The sequence below is a fragment of the Suillus clintonianus genome, assembly GCF_016758775.1.
Source record: "Suillus clintonianus strain FC179 chromosome Unknown DEU56scaffold_7, whole genome shotgun sequence".
NCBI lineage: Eukaryota > Fungi > Basidiomycota > Agaricomycetes > Boletales > Suillaceae > Suillus > Suillus clintonianus.
In genome coordinates this window covers 96,348-117,145 of record NW_024539231.1, presented here as the reverse complement: position 1 = coordinate 117,145, position 20,798 = coordinate 96,348, and the positions used below count along the sequence as shown (strand labels likewise).

The following is a 20,798-nucleotide window of genomic DNA, read 5'->3' as shown; positions in this document are numbered from 1 at the left end:
GTTGAAAAAAATAACATGTCCCGATGGCCTTGCAAGGCCAAGCCACGGTAATGTCAGGAGAACACAACCCTCAGATTGGCCTTCGGTGTCTGAACACCTCTTGACTGAGGCCTGATATCCCACTATCGGATCTCGTATGATTTGTGGCTGGTTCGGCATCCTTCTTTCGGCCGCTTGCGGTTACGCCCAGAATGGTGTGTAACCCCAGCCGCTGACCCTAGTCACTGCATTTCGGGAAGGTTGCGAATGCGGACTATCTCGGCTCTACGTATTACTTGTGAAGAGCGCTCAATCAAATGATCATGTTTGTTCATTTTCCCTCATCTCTCATGGCACGTTTCATCCCCTGACATTACCATCTTTCCTTCTTCTGTCAGACATCCCACCCTGATGCCGCGCCATTCGGCATGCCCACAGCCAACCAAAATCATAATGTTTTTGTTACTGGCCAGAAGGCCATGGTCCAACTTGCCAATAGCGTGGGAGTCGAGGCCATCGGTGAAGCTAAACTTACCGTCCGACCAGCGTCTTTATTTCGCAACATCGGGGCGCATGGTGAGATGGTTTACAGGCGTCACCAATGAAAGCTGGCCTCAAGCCTCACTCGTGGGTGCAGAGTCTTCGAGTCACAGGTGCTGGTCTCAGATAGTCCAACATGACGTCGATGAAACGAATCTGATTTTGTTGACAGGGCCTGAACTGCCTGGTCGACTGCCAATCTCTAGCCTTTGGCCTTTGGCCTCTGCTTTTGCGAATCGCCTTTTCATTCAGGTGTCCCGATGGATCTCTCCGAATTATTGGTGGGATGGTTCTAACGATTGCTCTCTTTGTCCTAGCTGGCCTCTACATGCCACCAGCCTTCCTGCCTGCAAACAACCTTTGGCCTTTGGCCTTCAGGGTATTATCCCATTTTCGCCCAGTTTATAAGTGCTCTAACATTTCCCTCTCCATTCAGTGTCTTGCAGAATGCCTTACAACTGGTACGTCTGCGCTAATATCACACTTCCTCTCGGTGCTGATCCCTTGTACAGGCGCGAATCAGAGCTATACAAACATGTTGAGGCAGCACAAGCAGGGCAGGCGCAAGCGACCACCGATGATGTACGTTTTGACCGTGCTCGTAAACGGTAGCGCATTAATTTTCACTGTAGGGTCAGCCGACTTCTCAGCCTCAGCAAAACGACCTGCCTTCTGCTCTAGTGGATTCATACGATAATTCTGTATCCGCTGATACTCAGCATCAAATTACGGATTGGGGGCATTCGATCAGCAATGATCAAGCGCTTTCTTCTGCTGGTCAACGTGGTCCGGGCCTATCCCAAATTGATTTGCCCAAAGTTCATAGGTACGAGTTTCTCACAGTCCCTATTCTTCGGAAATTAACTCGTCCAATAGTGCTGTTGGACAGCCTTTGCACAACAGTTGTCCCAGCGATCCCCACCATGCTCCTTCCTACTATCCGTCTGCCAATGATGCGAGCTTTTCTGGCACAACACCACAGTCGCAATCCCGATGCTTGTGGGATCGTGGCCAGTGCAGCTTTACTGCAGATACCGTTAAAAGCGTGATAGAGCATATTGCGTCAGACCATCTCCCGAAGCATGTGCTGCCCGCCCGCAAGGTGAAATCAGACCATCCCCCGAGGCATGTGCTGCCCGTCCGCAGGGTCAAATGTCAAGTTTGCTCACCCCCAAAGACCTTCAGGAGAGACACGATCCTCAGGCACATCCGGGAAGTCCACTACGGAGATTCTCGCTGCAAACACTCTCTTGATGATTCGGCGCTCTAGGAGCCCCTCGTTAAGTGTGTAGAGCGCTCCAACCGATTTTACGCATTCATAACCGTGGTCCACTACTATACTCTCTGTCTAGTGATCACCCTCTCGTTTTCATAGCGCCTTCTATTGATGGTAGTACCTTCCTGCTAATTATGTGTTCGTGATCGGTTCACCTATTACGAAATGAATTTATCTTACAACTTTATCTGGAGCGTCGAGATAGTAAGTAGCCTAGTCACACCGAGATGTGGGTTCCAATGGCTGTAAAAGCCGGATGTTGGACGAATGCAAACATAAGACACCAAACAACATGGGCAAGCTGGTGCCAATTCCTGAAATATTCACGTTTTAGCTGGAGTACATGCGTGCGGAGTAATGGGAGACCAAAGACACCCAAGGACACTCTTAAAATAGCCGGCACGTGCACCTATATTTGGGTGGTTGAGTGCATCTGTCTCAGCCTACAATCAATTCGTCCGTCTCCTATGGAACGAAGCCATTGGACGAAGCAAAGGTCTATACTATAAGAGTGAAAGCGAAGCATAGTCACGAATTTTAAGAAACGGGCATCTGATTGTGTTGGTTTGCTGCACTATTTCTGAAGAGTGTGGTTGACCACGATAATGTAGACCGCCCTGCGTCTCCGAGTTGAGTTAGACCCTACGCAACCGCTCCCTCTCCCTGATCAATTGATTGTATATGCTCTGGACAATCAGATCAGAGACAACATTGCAAAGTGAAATTCACGGTGAGCTCTGCTTACCTTCAGCTGTATGCTTAATTGTGTAGTAGTATCCTTGTGAATCATATACCAGTCGCATACGCTAACACCTAAGCCAGGCATGCCAGGTCCTTAGAGAGTGCTCGGAAGGACACGATGTTGCATCTTCGTCCTATCGCCTTAAGGATAATGATCATCCATCAGGAAATGTGAATGAATGCGCGCTTGGATCGCCGAGTTCAAGTACATGGGCACCCTCATATAGGATCCTTTCTGAAATTTTGCTACACTCATGATCAAATTCGAGACAAAAAAATACCACCTAGCTTCGCGGGGTTAACATTCATGTTATGTGCGGCGCAGCCGGAAACGATGAGTTGAAGGGGATCAAAAGATCGAAGATCGACGGAAGCAGGATGAAGATCTATAGAGATCTAGATGATCGGAGATAGATTCTGATTTGGAGGATCGACAAGCCTGAGGACAAATGGTTATAAAGCATCGTGGTCAAGCCTGGGAGGCGCATCTCAGCAAAATATAAGCACATCTTAGTACGAGTGAGCCAAGGCATGAATGAATATGAAACGATGTTTATATTGAATACATACACGAGAGCTAGAGAAAGCCAATGCAATGACAAGTGTGTCCCCGCAACATGTACTGACTATCTTTACTTAAAGATAGCATGCAGCTGCCGAAAATCGCCCAAGGCTTTCCTGATGTCCGCATACTCGAAGGCCACTTCAATGGTTGCAAACTTGAAGACGAACTTAGAGCGTAGAGTCGTAGACATACAAAACAGAGCTTAACAGGAGAAAAAGAAGTGCGTGTGTGCGCTGGATCCCTTTGCTCGGAGTTGGGGAATGAGCACCCCTGCCCCGAGCACGCCCATGGCATATGGTGTCCAAGATTCAAGCAGATTTGTCAGTATGAGTGGTTCAGCAGAATTGAAGCTCCGCTACGGCAGACTCGGCTTGGTGACAGATTTTTGGCTGTCACACCTCAACAAATCATTTCTTGACCAATTTCAAAGATCCAACTTCGCAATAATGTATTACAAGTGTACAATGATATGTGGTCAAGCAGAATCAGAATATGATTTGAAGTAGAGTTGAGTGAGATATTGTAAAGTGTCCGAACCAGTGTTTGTCCGAAGTTGTGGTAACCGATAGTATGCAACTGGTATTCTACATGCTGGAATAAAAATGTCACGATGAAGAGTTGTATGGAATTTACGAACAAACTTCGAAGAACGGGAAATCATACCAAGACATACGTACTAACCATGAGCAGAGCGATAGCAGGAATGATATAGCGTCGGAAGGCACAATAGAGGGCTGCTTCCTACATTGCGCAACCCAAGTAATCAGTCTTTCAAGTGCAGACGGAAATCATGGTAAGTATTTGCGGCGAAATTTGTCACCGTAGTGTATTTCACGGATGTGCCTGAGAATTGTGTCTCGCCTTATGGTCCTCCGGAGCAGGCAGCCCCTACACCGACATTGCACCTGGCTGTCGTGCTCCTGATGCTCACAGAGATGGTGCGATGATATGTGCTTTAGCACGGTCGTGACCGTATCCGCAGTAAAACCGCACTGGCCTTGGGTGTCATTCCACAGGCATTGGATTTGCGGTTCCGATGCATCAAAATTGTTGGTAGGAAGTTGTTGTCCATGTGATGTATTCCCCCGACGATGATGATGTTGGACATTGTACTGCGATTCCCCATGTACATGCAAGAGCGCAGCAGGGGATTGGTCTGTCGCGTGCCGCATTGTCCTAGGCAATTGTGGTACGATTGCGTACAAATGGTTGGCCGAATCACTGGAACCATTGCACCAAGTCTGCCTAGCCGCACTGCGAAAACGTCCACTCAGTTAAGAACACGTGATCAAACATCACGTCAGGAAATCGTACCTTTGAACATCATGTTGAGCAACAGGTGTCCCAGAACTCGGTGGTGACGAGACACTGCTTGAAAACGAGTCCTTGAAACGCGGGTCACAAGAAGCCGATGCACAGTGAGTAGTCTTCGGCTGGGCACGAGACTGCGAAACACCCGATGCAGTGGCATTGTTGCTGGAATTCGCGGGTACGGGATATATGCAGTTCTGCAGCAGCTACGTGGATGTGGGCATTTCATCGCCTTGCATGCTGCAAACTAACGTACCTCGTGAGTCGTCCCTTGTGGACGTCCAGACGCCTTGACGTGTGCATATAAGTCTGAATCTAGCTTCCTGTCAAAAATATATGTACAGGAGGAGCTTAGGAGGGTGGAGGAAACCCACCAAAAATCGTAGGGCATTCTCCAGTGTTTCGGGAATCAGACAGTTCGCGGGCATCCGATCAGCCAAGAGACTGGGATTATGTAGCCTCATGTGAGACCACACAGAAGCAGGCATGAAGGCGAACGGTCAAAAATGCCCTGGAAATGAATATTGATATGCTGAAGGTAGGCGAAAAGCCATAGATATGAACGCGAATGCCCGGTTAACGTTTGAACACCGGTTGCAGTTGGTTTGCGGTAGCAGGAACCTTTTGCCAGGTCCCCCCGAAGTTAAAGTTCAAGCTACAACTAGGGTTGAGTTCAAAGTGCGCATTACATGATTTTCATTTATTCCCACGACTATGACGATTGCAGTGGGCAAGGAACTCCATCATCTGCCACATCAGGTTACAATGCCGCCGCGGGGTGGGAAGTTTGTAGCTAGGTGCTAACGTTGATCCCATGCGTTTCTGCAACGTTGACGTGTTGACGCTGAACCAATTCTCACTGTATCCTTTAGTGCCGGCGCTCCAGAAGGCTTCCAAGTCAGCGCTCAACTTGGAGATCAAACAGTTCATGTACAATAGTGGCAGTACGTTTTGCCTGTCTCGGGCCTAAGGCACTCACACTCATGCATTCCCTTCCGGCCCGTCTTCATCAAGCTCACTTAATGGCCTGAAACCACCCCAAGCGCGCCAAGATTGATCAGAGCAGGACTTCTTTGCAGCTAATCGCAATTTTGATGTTCATAATCCAGCTTACCAGCACCGCATGGGTGCGACCTCGGCTCGCGGCATTGCTAGAACCAGCTTCTCATCGATTACAGACCGCCCATACTAATGAAGTTTCAGCCTACGGTGAAAACCACTCCGCTGCGAGATTCGGCCTTTTGATCGCCTCCAGGAACATCCACGAGAGCTCGCTCCAAGCCTCGCTCGTAAATGTAAGGGCATGGGTCTCCGAGTCACTCATGTGGTCCAATTCAGATCAAGTAATATGCCGTCGATAGGAAAACTCTGGCTTCGGCGCTATCATTAATCTGACCTCAAGGGTATCCCTACGTTGTATGACGTGTGACTTTTTCCCAGATACCGCGACCTCACCGGAACCTTAGATTGATCCTGCCTTGTCTCCGGCCTATGGCTTCCTTCAATTGGTTTCCTTTACGTTCAGGTTCTCCAACCAGACTCCATATCCCTGTGTACGAGCCCCTAGCGACTGGCAATAATATTTTTAGTCTTCCCTCTTTGCCCTGGACTTAATGGTCGTACGTATCACTGGTTCTAGGGCCGCACATAAATCTTAATAATTGGCTTTCATCTTTGCTTCTGGCGCAATGTTACTCATGCACTTTCAGTTCTTGGGCTGATTAGCCCTATCAATATCCAATTTTATCGTCCCCAACGCATTGCAATATGCCGTACAATTACTGGTGCGTCTGCCCGGCACTACTAGACGTCTTCCTTGTGATTATTCTTTGTGCAAGGAGCGGGATTCTGAGCCACACAGACAAGCCGTAGCATTGCTGGGGGCTACTAGATCGTACTGGCTTAAGCTACTAGAGTTAAAGGCTAGTACAGCCCGTCTCTGAAACGACGAGCTTGGTGCTCCCAGCCAGGTCACATTGCCATTTATATCTGCCGTCCATCCCTTTAGTCCCTAGTCTCTTTGGTTATCTCCATCTCGTCCTCTATGAGGAATTTCCCTCCTCAAGACCAAATCACGAACACCTCCTGATTTTGGTGGCTTGTGAAGTGTGACACTCAAACTCGAATTCAGACCTCCATGTAATGAGACGAGGAAAAAGGTGAGCTTGATTAATGAGCCCACGATCTTCTCTGAACCCACAACTTAACAGGATTGTGGCCACCATGCGGGTGAAGGATTGGCTAGAAACCTCCAGACATTGAGGTATTTTATACAGTGACAGAGGTATGTTGTTCATGTCATACCTACTTGACAAGCTTTTACCAGAACTCATTGCACAATTTCCACAAGAGAATATCGCAAGGTCCTACGTCTTCTACGTCTTTTTCGTTTACTCGATGGTTGTTGCCCTTACGAGTGTCTCCGTATCACTGGTGCATCGTTCTGGCGATAAACTTCGGATATTGTCTTAGCTAGCCCTAGATCCCACTAGCTCTTGGCCTGCGGACAACATTTAGACAGCGACCTTCAGTTTTGCTCTTGGCACGATCCTACTTCTCTTGGATTATTCTCGGTCTCCAGCCACTGCGCCAGGACACTCGGCACTCCCGCGGAGGACCTGCACCAGACCACCCTGGTCCATTGTCTACGTGCGTGTGAACGTTATTGAAGTGCTGTATACACCAGTGGTTTCCCAGCATAAAGGTGCGTATGGTAGAGATTCGGAGACCAGTGGCCGTGCCCCTGCCAGTGTAGTAACTCCTCATGATGACTTACCTGATATAGATCTATTTCAAATTCTGTATCGCCTCCAGCTTAGCTAGGCGATAGTCAAAGGTACGAGATCCTTAAATGGCATTAGTAACCTTGATGGATTGAGCTCCTAGGGAGCCTCTAGCAGTGTCGCTGGATGGCATTTATGCAACGTTTCTTTCACCTGAAGCCCCCCATTATTAGGGCTATGTCCGACATAAAGTCCCCGACCCTGATGGACAATCAATTCTATTTTTTGGCTATCGGATGCAGTATAGTATACTTCTGCCGACACTACATGAACTTTAGCATTTCGCTATGCAGCATAGTACTCAAAGACCAACTGAACTACTTCATCAGTCATGCCTTTGGTTGGACGTTCCGATGCCCTGACGTGATCATATAGCTCGGAATCTATCTTCCTGGAAAGAAATAGTCGCATAGGGATCCAGGGCTTAAGGTAGGAGAAAACAAACAAAAACTGCAAGCGTTCTAAACTCCATCAGGGAATAAGGCGGCTCGTGGGCATCCAATCAGCCCAAAGATAACGTTAAATGTAGCCTGAAAGAACCACTGCGCATAACAAAAGCGGTGACCCGCATCAAACGAAAGTTCAAGTACAAGGACGGTACTTGAGATTGTGGCCGTGCGTGGCATGCCGCGTGGAGACACATCCTTGGTGTGGAGGTGACTTCGAAGTTCGGACACAATTATGCCATGGTTTCAGAAGCCTTCAGACAGCTTCAGACGCCACTGGCAATAAGTCCAAGGAAGATTTGTTGTCGGAGATCCGTTCATGATGCATGAGATAGGCTCGGAAACAATAACTAGTTCACCGTTGCGGTCGGGCGTTGCCGACTGGACCCGAGTCGGTGTTACACCGAGGAAATTGAAAACCAACACTCGAGACACTGCGGGCCCTGGGCATGTAAGTAGTTTTCCTAGCTCAACCCTAGCCATCATCTGAAGTTCTGTGTACCCGAAATTGAATTTATTTGTATGGTAACAATCAGCTACGAGTTGTCGCTCAAAGCATCCATCTGTCCTCATCCAATCAGTTTCCGCCCTCGGGGGCACGTTTCCATCATGCAGGATCAGGCCTGGAGTCAAAAACCCTCTGTGATAGAGAACCGATATTAATCAGAACAGTCTCTGAACTTTTCAAACCTGTAACTGGCCAGAAGGTCAATGTTCAAGGAGTCATGGGAGACAACTCAGGCCTCAACTGTCAAAAGAATTATCGGCATACTGAAAGCACCCACTATACATGTCATTTCATCTCCAAGTCACTGAGGTGATTTGATACACCGACATTCCAGCGACGAAATGAGCTAGTTTCAAAGAGGGTCAACGTGACTTCAAGGGCTCGTTAATTTGCGCGACGTGCGACTTTCTCTCTCAAATCCCGCAACCTCAACGGATTTTGAAGGTGCTTTGAGATATATTTCTGATCAGCTGCCGAGTCTGGCCTTTGGTCTGCATATTTTTGGTTTTGCCATTTGCGGTTTTTACAAAAAAACGCAACGATCGGCAGTCATTTATTTTATTATGTATTTGCCCTATTAACTAGTAGCTGGCCATACGTACTGGCGACCCCGGGCCTGGCATACGAGCTTTCATCATCAATATTCAGGTTCCCGGCATGGCGGCACATCTCTGGGCTTATATATTCTGATTTTTCCTGGGCGGATCAGCCTGACAATCTGCGCCCATGAAACCCTCATTCTAAAATGCCATACAATTACTGGTACACATATGCTTTACACTACTAGGCTTTTCCTTGCGCTTATCCCTTCTGCAGGAACCAGGATTCCGAGTTGTATAAACAAGTCGAGGGATCGCTAGCAGAGTACCTGCAAGGACCCGTCAGCGATGTACGTTTAGTCTGCCCGTGCTTGTAAACGATAGTGAAAGGCTGACTCTTGTTATAGGAAGCATTGTCGACCTCTCAACCTCAGCAAAACCACTGGTACCATGTACCAGAGAAACAGCCTGAACCGCATGCGGCTGACAGTGTGCTTATTTGCGAGTGGAATGCTTGCGGTTATGCCGTGCATGCAAGCGGGATTGCAGAGCATATGTCATCTAAACATCTTGAGGCACCCAAGCACGGTGAAACACTTTTGGCATGTCGATGGAAGGGCTGCCAACTCCAAAGGCCCATACGTAGAGACACGCTCATCCGCCATATCCGTGAGATGCACTTCGGTATGAAGTCTCGTCGCAAGCTCCGGGTGGCTTCTGGTGTTGGATCGCATAAAAACGCACAACCGACGGGGCCTTCAACTGCCATCTAGTATATGTCTCCTGCTCTAGGTTGCATCACTCATAGTGCTTTCTGTGTACCGGGCTGTGATTCATATATATATAAACTGGTATGATTTTTTGTGTGGTCATTGTTTTTTGCCCGCTGAGGCCGTGCATGATCGACATCCACGAAGGTCTACAGTCCAGCAGTTGTAAATGCAATGGAATACACTTCAGACGGGGGTACCCATACATGTGACTAGTATGCTACACACCAGGCGAGAGTACACATTTTATCATGAGAGAGAGAACTCAGAAGGACACGACGATTCTTTCAAATTGTATGGCCCGTGGAGCGGTCATGCATAACGACTGTCGGCGATGTGTGTTTTGTGTGTGGGAGCTCCTGGTTGGTGAGGAATTCAGTGAGAGGGGAGATGAGGGCTGGAGGTACATGGATGTCTGCTGCTGCTGCGCAAATATTTCCGAGGGCTGCACAGTTGAATCAACTTGAATGCAGTCCTACAGAAAACTTCGAGTCGTGTGAGAAACAGCCGCGGCCTCCGAGTCCAGAGAGAGCACTGCTACTATAATTTAAATAAACCTGTCTCTCATTGGGCGCGCTGATTTCACACGAAATGCATAACCGTTTGTACACACTCACGATCGAGGTGTGTTGCTAAGAATCCTTGTCTGACTCAGTACAAATTGTTGAGTGTTTGATAAAGTATTTTTGTGGCGGAAAAATCGCGCTCCACCATAAAATAGATTGAATAAACATACTGATACTGCTAGCTACAGATAGCTACCACTGGCTTCAATTTTCTGGCGGCGGGAACCATGTAGAAACAGCCTGGTGCCTGAACGCGAGAAGGCTGAAGATCGTAGATTACGTTTGTGACTACTGGGGGAATGAGGTATCATTGTGAGTAACCGGGGCTATATTTGGCCGCGCTCACCAATAAAATCAGCCGAGCCGAGGGAATTCATCCCCTAGGTTCGGCGTTTTCTGCAATGATTTTCGTTTCTTGAAGGGCCTCGCGAGCACCCTTTGAACTTAATGTGCATGAGTATTTCAGCCTGGATTTGGCTTATTTTGTGCTTCTGACATTCGTTTAAAATAGGACATTGTTTAAATTTCTTTGACTGAACTTTATTGAAACAGAGAAGATGAACTCTAGAGGGATGTACCTTCTCGACGTCTCTACCAGGGTCTTCGGTCAGTGGGCCGTGGCGCTACATGACTTATTTTTATTTACGATCCACAGCGAATCGGCTGGGACTTGCAATTGATATTCAAGTTTGAGCTGCACCTCCAAGGCATCGTTGCTCCTGACTATGCTAGGTGAATCCGCTGCGCCGGCGGAATGCCTTGTAAATTAACTACCCGCAATTTGCGCAATTACCTTTGGCTTGAAAGTCCGTACGCAGGTTGTGGTCAGATTTGTATCCATGGCAGTGTGTATTGGCAGTAAGAGCATATTCTTATTCAACGAAATCGGAGGCCCCCATAATAAGGAGTCGAACACGGCGGTCATCAAGAGCGTGTCATAATGAGGAATATCCCTGCAACCATTTTCAATCATCTATCGCCATCGATGAGCTCAAAAGCTTTATCAAGAAACCTCTCAATATTTGCATTTCCCTTACGGAAGCCTACGTCACCCCCGTTCTCAGCACTCGCTTCAACTTACAAGACAATTGCCAACACGTCAATAATTCTCAGATCTGGAAACAATTGTATATTGATATCATCCCACGTACGTTCACAGGCCTGTAGATCCGCCCGCTACCTGTAGTGCTTGCTGCGCTTAAACGCCAAATTCAACATATTTCTCCTCGGTTCCATGTTTTCACTGTTCAGATTCGCCATAGCACTGCGTAGATTATTTACATATTTGACTGGAAATGTTTACACTGGCTTTTTTGATCAGACAAAAGTAGTCTGATGCTCGGGGGGGAAGATAATTATTAAGTAAAGGGTAAAAAAGCGGATAAAACATGCGGTCAAGCCAAGAAAATACAGGCAGCTTGCGTACTAGTACTGATGTTGAGATGTTGAGATTGTTGTGACGTACAAGTGAACTTACCAAAAAAAAGGAAGGACATGATGCAAGGTTTTCACGGACTTGCATCAGAGGAACCCACTAGGCTGCAGATACTCAGTACATCCTGAAGCATGAACAACTTGGTGTTCCACATACATGCGCCTTTGAAGTGTGGGAGGTGACCAGAGCCATGACTTCATAGGCAAAGACATCCGACAACTAAATCTGGCCGTCTCGATCAATTCGCGCGAGACCGACAGGGATGAGACATTGGGCGAAGAAAAAGTCTGACAAAGTGGCAGCGACCTGTGGGATGCATGGTCGTTAATCACAAACGATTGTGATGGTGTGTGGTTTGCTGCACATTTTTTGAAGAGCAATTGGGAAAGACAACATCCATCAGCATGCCAGTGTGTCGCCGAGTTTTCTATTCTTGCGCCGCGGCTGATCATGGACATGAAGACATTATTTCCAGGTCATATTCAAGTAAAAATGTAATAGTCTACTTACGATGAGCTGTGACAACTGGAAGCAGGGATACTTGGGTGATCTCCATCATTGTGAATGATGAATACAAGCAATGAATGAGAGAGATCTATTTTGTTTGAACTGGCTCAAAGATACGCATTTAAAATCCAGTACCATCCTTGGACAGGCTGGCCTAGGTCATGAGCTATCCAAGATACTTGCGCCGTGGCAATGGTGTGAGTTAGAGAGAAAGCCAAATTAGGCATGTGCTGTAGAAAGCCATATGCGAAGTTGAGAAAGCACTCTCAATCGCACTGGCTTACGCTACTTTACCAAGGCTAGTACAGCCTGTCTCCGAAACGCTGAGCTCGGCGCTCCCAGCCAGGTCATCACTCATCCAGCGCCATTCATCCTGTCATCCGTCCATCTAGTCCCTCGTCTCATTCTTTATCGTCCGATATCCCAGGAGATTGTTTCAACTGGGTAGACAATGAACTTCTTCAAGACCAAACCACGAACACCTCCTGATATCGTCCGTGGCTTGCGAGATGCGATACCCAAACTCGAATCCGGGCCTCCAGGCAGTGAGACGAGAAGAAAGGTGAGCTTGACGGATGGGCTCGTGATCTTAAATGAACCCACAACTGAATGGGATCGTGGCTACCAGGCGGGTGAAGAAGTATCTAGAAATCTCCAGGCAATAAAGGGCATTCTATACGGTGATGGAGGTGTGTTGATCCTCCGCTGTTCACGTCATACATACTTGACAGCTCCATAGAGCCTTTGCCGGAACTCATTGCGCAACTCGCACAAGAAACGTATTCCACAGACCTACTACTCCTACTCGTACAGAATATTGCAAGGTTCGACTTTGAGGCTCGGAAGGATGTCGTCCAGATATTCAACAATCTCCTCCGGCGTCAAATCGGGGCACGGTTACCAACAGTGGAATATATTTGCGCCAGGCATGAAGATGTAATATTTGCAGCTCTGGAAGGATATAGTAACGAAGAGGTTGCATTGAATACGGGGATGGTTTTAAGGGAGATGTTGCGACACGAACAGTTGGCGAAGATCTTGCTCTATTCTGAACAGTGAGTGCTCTATCATGCATCCCAAACATATCATCAAATGCCGCGCAGGTTCTACATGTTTCCTCATCATATAGAGACGACGTCATTTGGAGTTTCATGTGACGCATTCGCAAATCTCAAAGAGACATTAACACGACACAAACCAATGGTCGCTGAATACCTGGACAAGAACTATGATCGTGTGGGTACCAAATACTAGTAGTTGTGTTCATTGCTTATCGAGCATCCTGTATAGTTTTTCGCCTCTTTCACAACTCTCCTACTTTCAACCAATTATGTTACCAAGCGCCAGTCTCTCAAGCTCCTCGGCGAAATCCTCCTTGATCGTGCCAATTTCAGCGTCATGACCAGATACATCGCTCAGGAATCCAACCTGAAGATGATGATGAACATGCTTCGGGACAAGAGCAAGAATATCCAGTTCGAAGCTTTCCACGTTTTTAAAGTAGGGTTCCATGAACGATTCATTCGTTGCTCATGTTTACTGATTATATCTTATTGCAAGGTATTCGTTGCCAATCCAAAGAAACCACCTCAGATTGAAACGATACTAAGGCGCAACAAAGAGAAATTATTGACTTTCCTGAGGAGCTTTCATAACGACAAGGAAGACGAACAGTTCAGCGTGAGTTTTCGTCGACTGTTTAATATACTTTTACTTCCCACTGATGTTTTCTGACTTTTCAGGACGAGAAGCAATTCCTTATCGTGCAGATACAGAACCTGTGACGCTGGACGTCTTTATAATATCTCTTTTTCCTCTCTGGAGAGCATCTCCTTGTGATGCACGTACCGTGGGTCCCTATCGTTTTAAGTCGGACACTTGTAGCACCCCGTATTTTCCTGCCCCTACAATTCACCCCCTGAGTGATGTTAACCTCTCGTGGATGTTTACGATCTCGCCGCCGACTGCTGCATTATACTGCATAAATCGCTGTTCTTGTGTACATAACTGATTATGCGTCAGTTGTACTTTACCGTCAATGTTATCTAACATGGGTTGCTGTTTGAGGTGCTCAAGACCAATGGATGGATCAGTATGCCAAGTAAGTACTGTGGCAAAGCCGATTCTGGTTCTGACAGGCTCTAACGGTGACCATCACATAGCCCACAAGCACGACAACCTGTAGACATGAGTCGACACGATTTTCTTATACCAACATTCAAGTTAATGGGCTAGAAAAAATGATTCAAGGTATGTTGCTGGTTGGTTGACTTTGAAAACACGTGACTGGCACGTCGCGACTGGGAGGACGAGTCTGAAATGGCCGGTCTGGGTGCAGGTCTGCGCAGACCTGGAGTCTGCGTCTGCGACAAAGTCTGGGTGTACACTTGGCACGGTTTGCGGAGTTTGAAGTCGCCAGCGGTTGAATACCGCCGTATCACTGCCACAACCACCTTCTGCCCGCCGCTTCCCGCCCCTGCCCACACGCTGAGCACGGACCATGGACGTCGGGTCCATCTATCTTTGTAGCCGTGCAGCGGCTAAGGGCGACATTCTACAGCCTCAGCATCACACCATATTTGTCGTGGTTGCCCCTGAAGTCCTACCCCCCTCCATAAACACATCCCACAATCAGCATTCCTTTTGATATCGTGGGCGGCGGGGAGCGGGCAGGCGGGCAACGATGAGGTGGTGGGGGTGATGAGCGCATAGGAGTTTCATAATAACTCCGCTTCGATTTGCCGACGGCACCAAGACTTGCCGAGCGTGCACCCAGACTTTGTCACAGACGCAGACTTAGAGTCTGCGCAGACCTGCACCCAGACCGGCCGTAACTTACACATTCACGCGACTGGTTCGTTCCAGGTTCGTTCATCAAGTTGACAAATATGTACGCCAAATATCCTTGGAGTATCATAGTACTAATCGCTTGTCAAACTTATCCAATATCCTTGGAGTATCATCAATATCATAGTACTACTCGCTCGTCAAACTTATCCCGGAGATATATCTTTCCAGCAAACATTAACATCTAAACTCGACACCGCCAGTATGATTCATGCCACCTTGTCCATCATGACCGCTCAAATTGTTGCCATCACAGGCTGCTTGTCTGCCGTTCTGTTCAAAGCGGACCGTCGCCCGCCATATGAATCACGTCCTATCGAGAGCGGAGATGATGGCAGGCCACCTTCAAGTGGCATCCATGCTCTGCTCATCGACGATCGTTCTCATTCGAGAGATTCTCGACTGCCTGAATAATATCACGGCTGGCGACGCCATTAGCGATATCACTGCTACGAACTACTCAGCTACAGATTACCCAGTATCTCGCCTGCACCATGAACTGTGTCACATGCCTACAAATTCGTTTCTCGATAGTCACGAAGACTCGAAGAGAGAACTCTGCCCAATCTTGCCATTGCACTTGAAGTATTTTACATCGTTTCAGCATTCCACCTCGTCGCCTGAACCAATTTTCGGCAATCCCATTAGATTTTCAACACCTCCTACCCCTTTATATTTACTCAAATTCCACTCGAAACGCTTGTCCATCAGTTCTGACGCTCACGACGACGACTCGATTCAGGTCGGAGTCAAGCACATCCTCTTCGACGATGGCTCGGATATCAAAGACGTCAAGTCGCCTGCTGGCCAACGCACTTTCTACGAGGTACGGTTCATTCTCATGTTTGCCTAATGCTTGATGTTTGTGACCCTGCAGGACGACCATCCTATTGCACTCTGGACCAGGGTGGTCTGGTGCAGGTCCTCCGCAGGAGTGCCGGGGGTCCTGGCGCAGTGGCTGGAGTCCTGGCTCGTAGGTAGTCGCTACTCCATGTTGTAGTCGGTCCTCGATAGATAGAGCCGTCGCCTCCTGCTATAGAGGTTTGGCCTTGGTTTCCCTTGCAGTCCGTACCGGTCCAACTCCTAGCCCACATCAACCCTCGCGATAAACATGAAATCGTCGTCGATGTTCTCAGGCTGTTCCCGGGCACGAACCCTGCTGTCGATGATCGTCATCCCTCTGATTCGCCAAACCTTTGACCAATCAATTCTGGTCAACAACTACCGGAAGATGTTCTGGCCTTCCTTATACTGGACCCGTGGGTTCTAACGTGTTTGCCTGACTTGTAGAATTGTGCCGCCTACTCTGTACATTTTTGCGTAGAATAACAATCTATTTTATTGACAAAGTTCTTAAGTTGGTTGCTTGCGCATTTCTTGTGTTAAATAACATGGTAGTCCACCTATGCAGACACTGGTACGAGCTCGGAGACGAAAAAAAGATACAGTTCGTAGAAGTCAGGGTATCATATAATGATAAGAGTACAAAAAGGGATCAGATTACGACTCATGTTGATGACGATGGCAATAGCGAACCTAATGACATAGAAAAAGGACGAAGCGCACGAGAGCAGTTCTATGAGAGCATCCAAGACAGAAAACCAGCAGCTGGCTTATAAATGAAACAGCATTTACCGATGCATGCAGAGCACGCCAAAGAAAAAAATCCAGGATTTATTCCTCTTCCTCCTCGTCTTCTTCTTGTATTGCATGTTTGAATGCAGGGCCTGACCGGCTTGTGGGTAGTTGACGACGCCCTGCTCTCATCTCTGAAGACTCGAACACGTTCTCCGTCGGGGCAGGTGACGACCTAGCGGGCGAGTTGCCTTGTTTCGCCCTGCTATTGCTGTTCGGAACCAGCGAAGTAGCACGACCCTTCCCCGAGCGTGAGTTATGATTCCGTGCAGGAGGCGACATAGGGATTGGCGACTCGATGGGAAAGCTCGCACTCGTAGAGCTCGACGGCATCTGACCCAACCCACCCGCAAACTCAGGCATATCATCATCCTCATCCACCCAATCGCTTTCATCACCCAAATTGAGACTCTGCCTCCCAGTAAATACATCCCGAATGCTCGCAGGACCCTCTGATCCTGGGGATATTGAAAGCACCTCGACAGGCAGATGCGTAGAACGGGACTGCCAGCCAGGAGGCTCGTGACCCCAAGCTTTTTTCCAGCTCGTTCGTCCGTTGGCTCCGGAGGGACTCATGAAAGGCGTGATCCGCTTCTGGGCCACAAATGTCGCACTGCCTGTTGTCCCACGCCGCGGCGTCTCGTCAAGCGAGCGACGAGATGGGTAGCTCTTGTACGGAGAACTCGTGCGGGTACCTTCTCCTTCCGACGCTTCATAAAACGAGGTCGGCCGGGATGACGCTAGCGAGTGGACGGACGATGTAGCAGAACTAGTTCTATGGTGTACAGGTCGGGGCCCTGCCGACTGATGACGTATGACGCGAGTTGATGAAGAAGACCCGGCTCGCCTGTGGTGATATTTATGCATAGGTGAACTAGTGCGATAGTGCGCCGACCCGTTAGACCCTGTGGATGGCGATTTGCGATGCTTGCCAAGTGTAACACTATGAATGGAGGAGGGGCGCGATGAGTATTCTCCCTTGTCAGAACCCGGTGTATGAGCACCACCATATGATCGCACGCTAGGGATTTGCTCCAATATGTGAGGTGGCTCTAGGGCTAGCAGTTGCCCGGAGTTTCCTGATGATCGATGGGAATTCACACTGCTCGAACGGCGCGACGACGTCGAATGGCGTTTTACACGCCGTCCACGAGTTCCACTGCCTCTTCTCTTGACATTTCCATGACTACCGGGCGACATTGGAGCAGTAGCGGGCATGGCGAGAGAACGGCTGTATGAAAGTCCGCGTCCACTGCCTTGCGCCTGTGCCGCCTCCTTCCGCTTTCCTTTCCTATCTTCCTGGAACCACAATCTAAACGCGGACAACAAACTGGCGCGATTCCTATTAGGTGGCGCAACCTTTCCCTCATCTGAGAAATTCGGAAGGCTCGTCAGCGTATCACCTGGCGAGTTCGCAGGTGTCGGCACGTGCGACTGTGGAGGTGATGTTCGGCCACCAGTGACCACCCACGGCGAACCAGGCAAAGGGGGTAGAACACTTGACTCTGCAGCGGATGGGGTAGTAGGGACAATCAATTGGTCCTTGGGTTTCACAGGTGGCGACTTGGTCAGCTTGGCAGAATTTCCAGAATTTCGAGGCTCGTCCCCGCCTCCACTCCGCTTCTCGTGCTCTCGGGATTTTTCCCGCTCGCGATCCTTTTCCTCCCCTTTTACCGCTTCACTTGATTTCTTCCGCACGAGACCTGCAATTTCGAGGGCATTCGTAGCGCGTTGCATAATGCTCACACTACCAGAGCGTGCCTTGCTATCCCTCCTCCCCTTGTTATCCTTATCCTTGAAGCTTCCGGTAGGCGTCGATGGATTGGACCTGCCAGAGGATTCGGCAGTAGTCGGTGACGGTGACAGAAACGGTGACTTCGCGCGTGGCGGCGTCGTCGGACGTGCGGATGATGGGACGGTAGGCGTCGGAGGCAGCACGGCAAATTCAGGGGCAGGATGTATCAGACCCAGCGATGAAGTACTTGTGGCACCGTCGGTCTGAACACCGATGCCACGCTTGGTCCGCCTCCGAGAACTGGAACGGTCCTCTTTCTCTTCATCTTTCTCTCGCTGCTTGCTATCAGCGCGCTCTGGAAACTCTAAGGGTAATGGTATCTCTCCGGCCAGAACGCGTTTTTCCCGCTTGCGCTTCAGCATCCACCATATAGCACCTGCGGCGTCGCATGCATCGGTGAGAACAGAATGCACAATCTGACCAGTGTCAAATCCGAGTAGACTGAGGCTATTGAGAAGGTCGCGTTCCGCGGGCGTGGAGAAAATGATGGGAGCTGGAGTGCTGAGCAATGATGCAAAATCTTGGGGCGGGAGAGGGGCCAGTGGCTTGTCCAGCGTTGGTGAGCCAGAATCAGAAAGGGTAGAAGACACAGAGCGACGTTTGGTACGTGCAGGTGTGCGTGTTGGATACGGGGGGGCCTTAGGGGTCTGATCGAGGTTTGTAGTCGACCCTGCAGAGGATGGTACAACGTTCTCTGATTCAGGCTCCTCTTCGATGACGGTGTCAGGTTGCCGAGTCATACTATCTTTGCTGAGATGCTGAGAACGCCGAGCAGCGCCCGTAATCGTGGTTTGGCTACCGTTTCCCTGAGTATCGAAAGGGTCCTTAGGAGTGTCATCAGGAGTTGTAGGGACCGATGGAGATAAATGAGATGATGCAGAAACAAAGGATTCAGATGTAGTCGATGTCGCCGGAGAAATAGAAAGTTCGTTCACCTGTGTTTGGGTGTTCACGACAGATTTCACAGGGAGAATAAAGGTATCGCGGGCAGGTGATGGGGATGCAGGAACATTATTGACACCAAGGAGGACTTGGTCACAGGCGGGAGCGGGAGGGGTGGATGTAAACCACGGAGAGGCCAGAATTTGTGGGATCGTCAGACGCTTGGCAGAGTCAACCTCGAGAATGCTGCGGATCAGATCACGGGCGTCTATGTCCACTGTTGGTAAATCACGTCCGAAGAGCGCAAAACTAATAGATACCTGTAGAGAGCCATTCAGGGTCTTCATATTTGCCTTGAATGACCTTGTCTTTCATGACCGCTTCGTCGTCATCATCAAACGGAAGTGTGCCAGTTAGAAGACAGTAGAGAATCACACCCATGGACCAAACGTCAACCTCTAAGATAGCATGGAAATTAAACATTTGCGATAAAAGAAAGCAAGGTAAGCGAGCTCACCTGGGCCGAGGTAACGCTTGCCTTGAAGCATCTCAGGGGCCGCATATCCGGTTGTACCGCAAAAAGTCTCCATATAGACGCCACGATCATACTCGCGAGTAAAGCCAAAGTCGCCAAGTTTGACGCGACAGCGTTCATCAAGTAAGACATTTTCAAGCTTCAGATCTCGGTGGACGATGCCCTTCTCGTGGAGATATGCGACTGCAAGCGCGAGCTGACCGAAAATGACACTGGATTCGCGTTCGGACAAGCGACCTTTCTCAGCAAGATAATCAAACAGCTCGCCACCACAACAGAGTTCTGTGACGATCCAGATGTGAGATTCGGTGGCAATGACTTCATACATCTGAGTGACATGAGGGTGGTGAAGTTGGCGGTGGTGGTGTATTTCGCGGGTGAGGGAAGCGGACATTGCCTTTGGTATTTGCTTTATGGCGACTCTGGTAGAGGTGAGACGGTGAGTGCCCAAGCGAACCTTGCCGTACGCGCCTGGTGTGTGTCAGGAAGAGGAAAACAGGAGTGAGAGCCAGAAGACATACCCTCACCGATGACCTTTCCAAGGGTGTAGTTTCCGACAACCCTGATCTTGCTCGAGGAGAGCTCCTTCCCAAGTTCGTTATAGGCATTAGCAAGTTGTGCTTTGTGGTTCTGGGTCACGGAACCCGTATGTTTGTGGCCGTGTGCAGACATGTACAAGTTGAGATTTAACGTAAAGCAGAAATGAGAGGCGCGGGCACAAAGGCCACAGATCTAGTAGTTCACAGATTGGCAAGAAATTCAGTTAAAGGAGAAGCTTGGCAGAAGCCAGCTGTTTGGTAGGACAAGTTGTTCAATCCAAACTGCTTTCCAAGTGAACCGTTAGACACAGCCAAGAGTTCCCACGCCGTTGTGCAGGCTCACTCAGTTGACTGGGTTCTTCCAACCACTGACCTGAGCCATGAGGTTCTCCTAGACAGTGTCATTGCACTCAAACTCGCAGAGGAGTGTGGTGAAGAATGTGATTGCCGAATTGCATATTCTACCTCATCTCGAACACTTACTAAATAGCTTCCTTCTCATATCACAATCAGGCGAAGAAGAGCAGAATCCGTCCTCGCCTATAATGACTGGAGGCCCGACAGGCAGCTTCCCTGTTCATATGGGTGGTCAGCGCTCA

The 20,798-nt window shown here is 48.9% G+C and overlaps 6 protein-coding genes across 6 annotated transcripts; 4 read left to right on the top strand and 2 right to left on the bottom strand.

Annotated features, from left to right (window-relative positions):
- The first annotated feature begins 775 nt into the window (after positions 1-775).
- Positions 776-1,880, top strand: DEU56DRAFT_512743 (uncharacterized protein). Its single transcript, XM_041346584.1, has 4 exons — positions 776-980; positions 1,032-1,101; positions 1,152-1,345; positions 1,396-1,880. Exons 1-4 carry the CDS (start codon positions 967-969, stop codon positions 1,787-1,789), a joined length of 672 nt encoding a protein of 223 aa, XP_041213358.1. The 5' UTR covers positions 776-966; the 3' UTR covers positions 1,790-1,880.
- A 1,661-nt stretch (positions 1,881-3,541) lies between these two features.
- Positions 3,542-5,091, bottom strand: DEU56DRAFT_775615 (uncharacterized protein). Its single transcript, XM_041351661.1, has 3 exons — positions 4,669-5,091; positions 4,416-4,618; positions 3,542-4,355 (listed from the first exon to the last, which is right to left on the bottom strand). Exons 1-3 carry the CDS (start codon positions 4,801-4,803, stop codon positions 3,890-3,892), a joined length of 804 nt encoding a protein of 267 aa, XP_041213357.1. The 5' UTR covers positions 4,804-5,091; the 3' UTR covers positions 3,542-3,889.
- Positions 5,092-8,867: 3,776 nt separating this feature from the next.
- On the top strand, positions 8,868-9,723 carry DEU56DRAFT_512496 (uncharacterized protein). Its single transcript, XM_041346583.1, has 3 exons — positions 8,868-8,911; positions 8,966-9,038; positions 9,096-9,723. Exons 1-3 carry the CDS (start codon positions 8,895-8,897, stop codon positions 9,459-9,461), a joined length of 456 nt encoding a protein of 151 aa, XP_041213356.1. The 5' UTR covers positions 8,868-8,894; the 3' UTR covers positions 9,462-9,723.
- Positions 9,724-12,008: 2,285 nt separating this feature from the next.
- On the top strand, positions 12,009-13,814 carry DEU56DRAFT_512477 (mo25 protein). The gene is made up of 7 exons (XM_041346582.1): positions 12,009-12,528; positions 12,595-12,657; positions 12,708-13,021; positions 13,070-13,202; positions 13,257-13,466; positions 13,527-13,646; positions 13,709-13,814. Exons 1-7 carry the CDS (start codon positions 12,418-12,420, stop codon positions 13,748-13,750), a joined length of 993 nt encoding a protein of 330 aa, XP_041213355.1. The 5' UTR covers positions 12,009-12,417; the 3' UTR covers positions 13,751-13,814.
- Positions 13,815-14,714: 900 nt separating this feature from the next.
- On the top strand, positions 14,715-15,820 carry DEU56DRAFT_775580 (uncharacterized protein). The gene is made up of 3 exons (XM_041351660.1): positions 14,715-15,015; positions 15,070-15,639; positions 15,691-15,820. Exons 2-3 carry the CDS (start codon positions 15,115-15,117, stop codon positions 15,811-15,813), a joined length of 648 nt encoding a protein of 215 aa, XP_041213354.1. The 5' UTR covers positions 14,715-15,015; positions 15,070-15,114; the 3' UTR covers positions 15,814-15,820.
- A 342-nt stretch (positions 15,821-16,162) lies between these two features.
- On the bottom strand, positions 16,163-20,506 carry DEU56DRAFT_977121 (Pkinase-domain-containing protein). Its single transcript, XM_041359636.1, has 4 exons — positions 20,182-20,506; positions 19,643-20,131; positions 19,446-19,583; positions 16,163-19,393 (listed from the first exon to the last, which is right to left on the bottom strand). Exons 1-4 carry the CDS (start codon positions 20,330-20,332, stop codon positions 16,488-16,490), a joined length of 3,684 nt encoding a protein of 1,227 aa, XP_041213353.1. The 5' UTR covers positions 20,333-20,506; the 3' UTR covers positions 16,163-16,487.
- Positions 20,507-20,798: the final 292 nt, after the last annotated feature.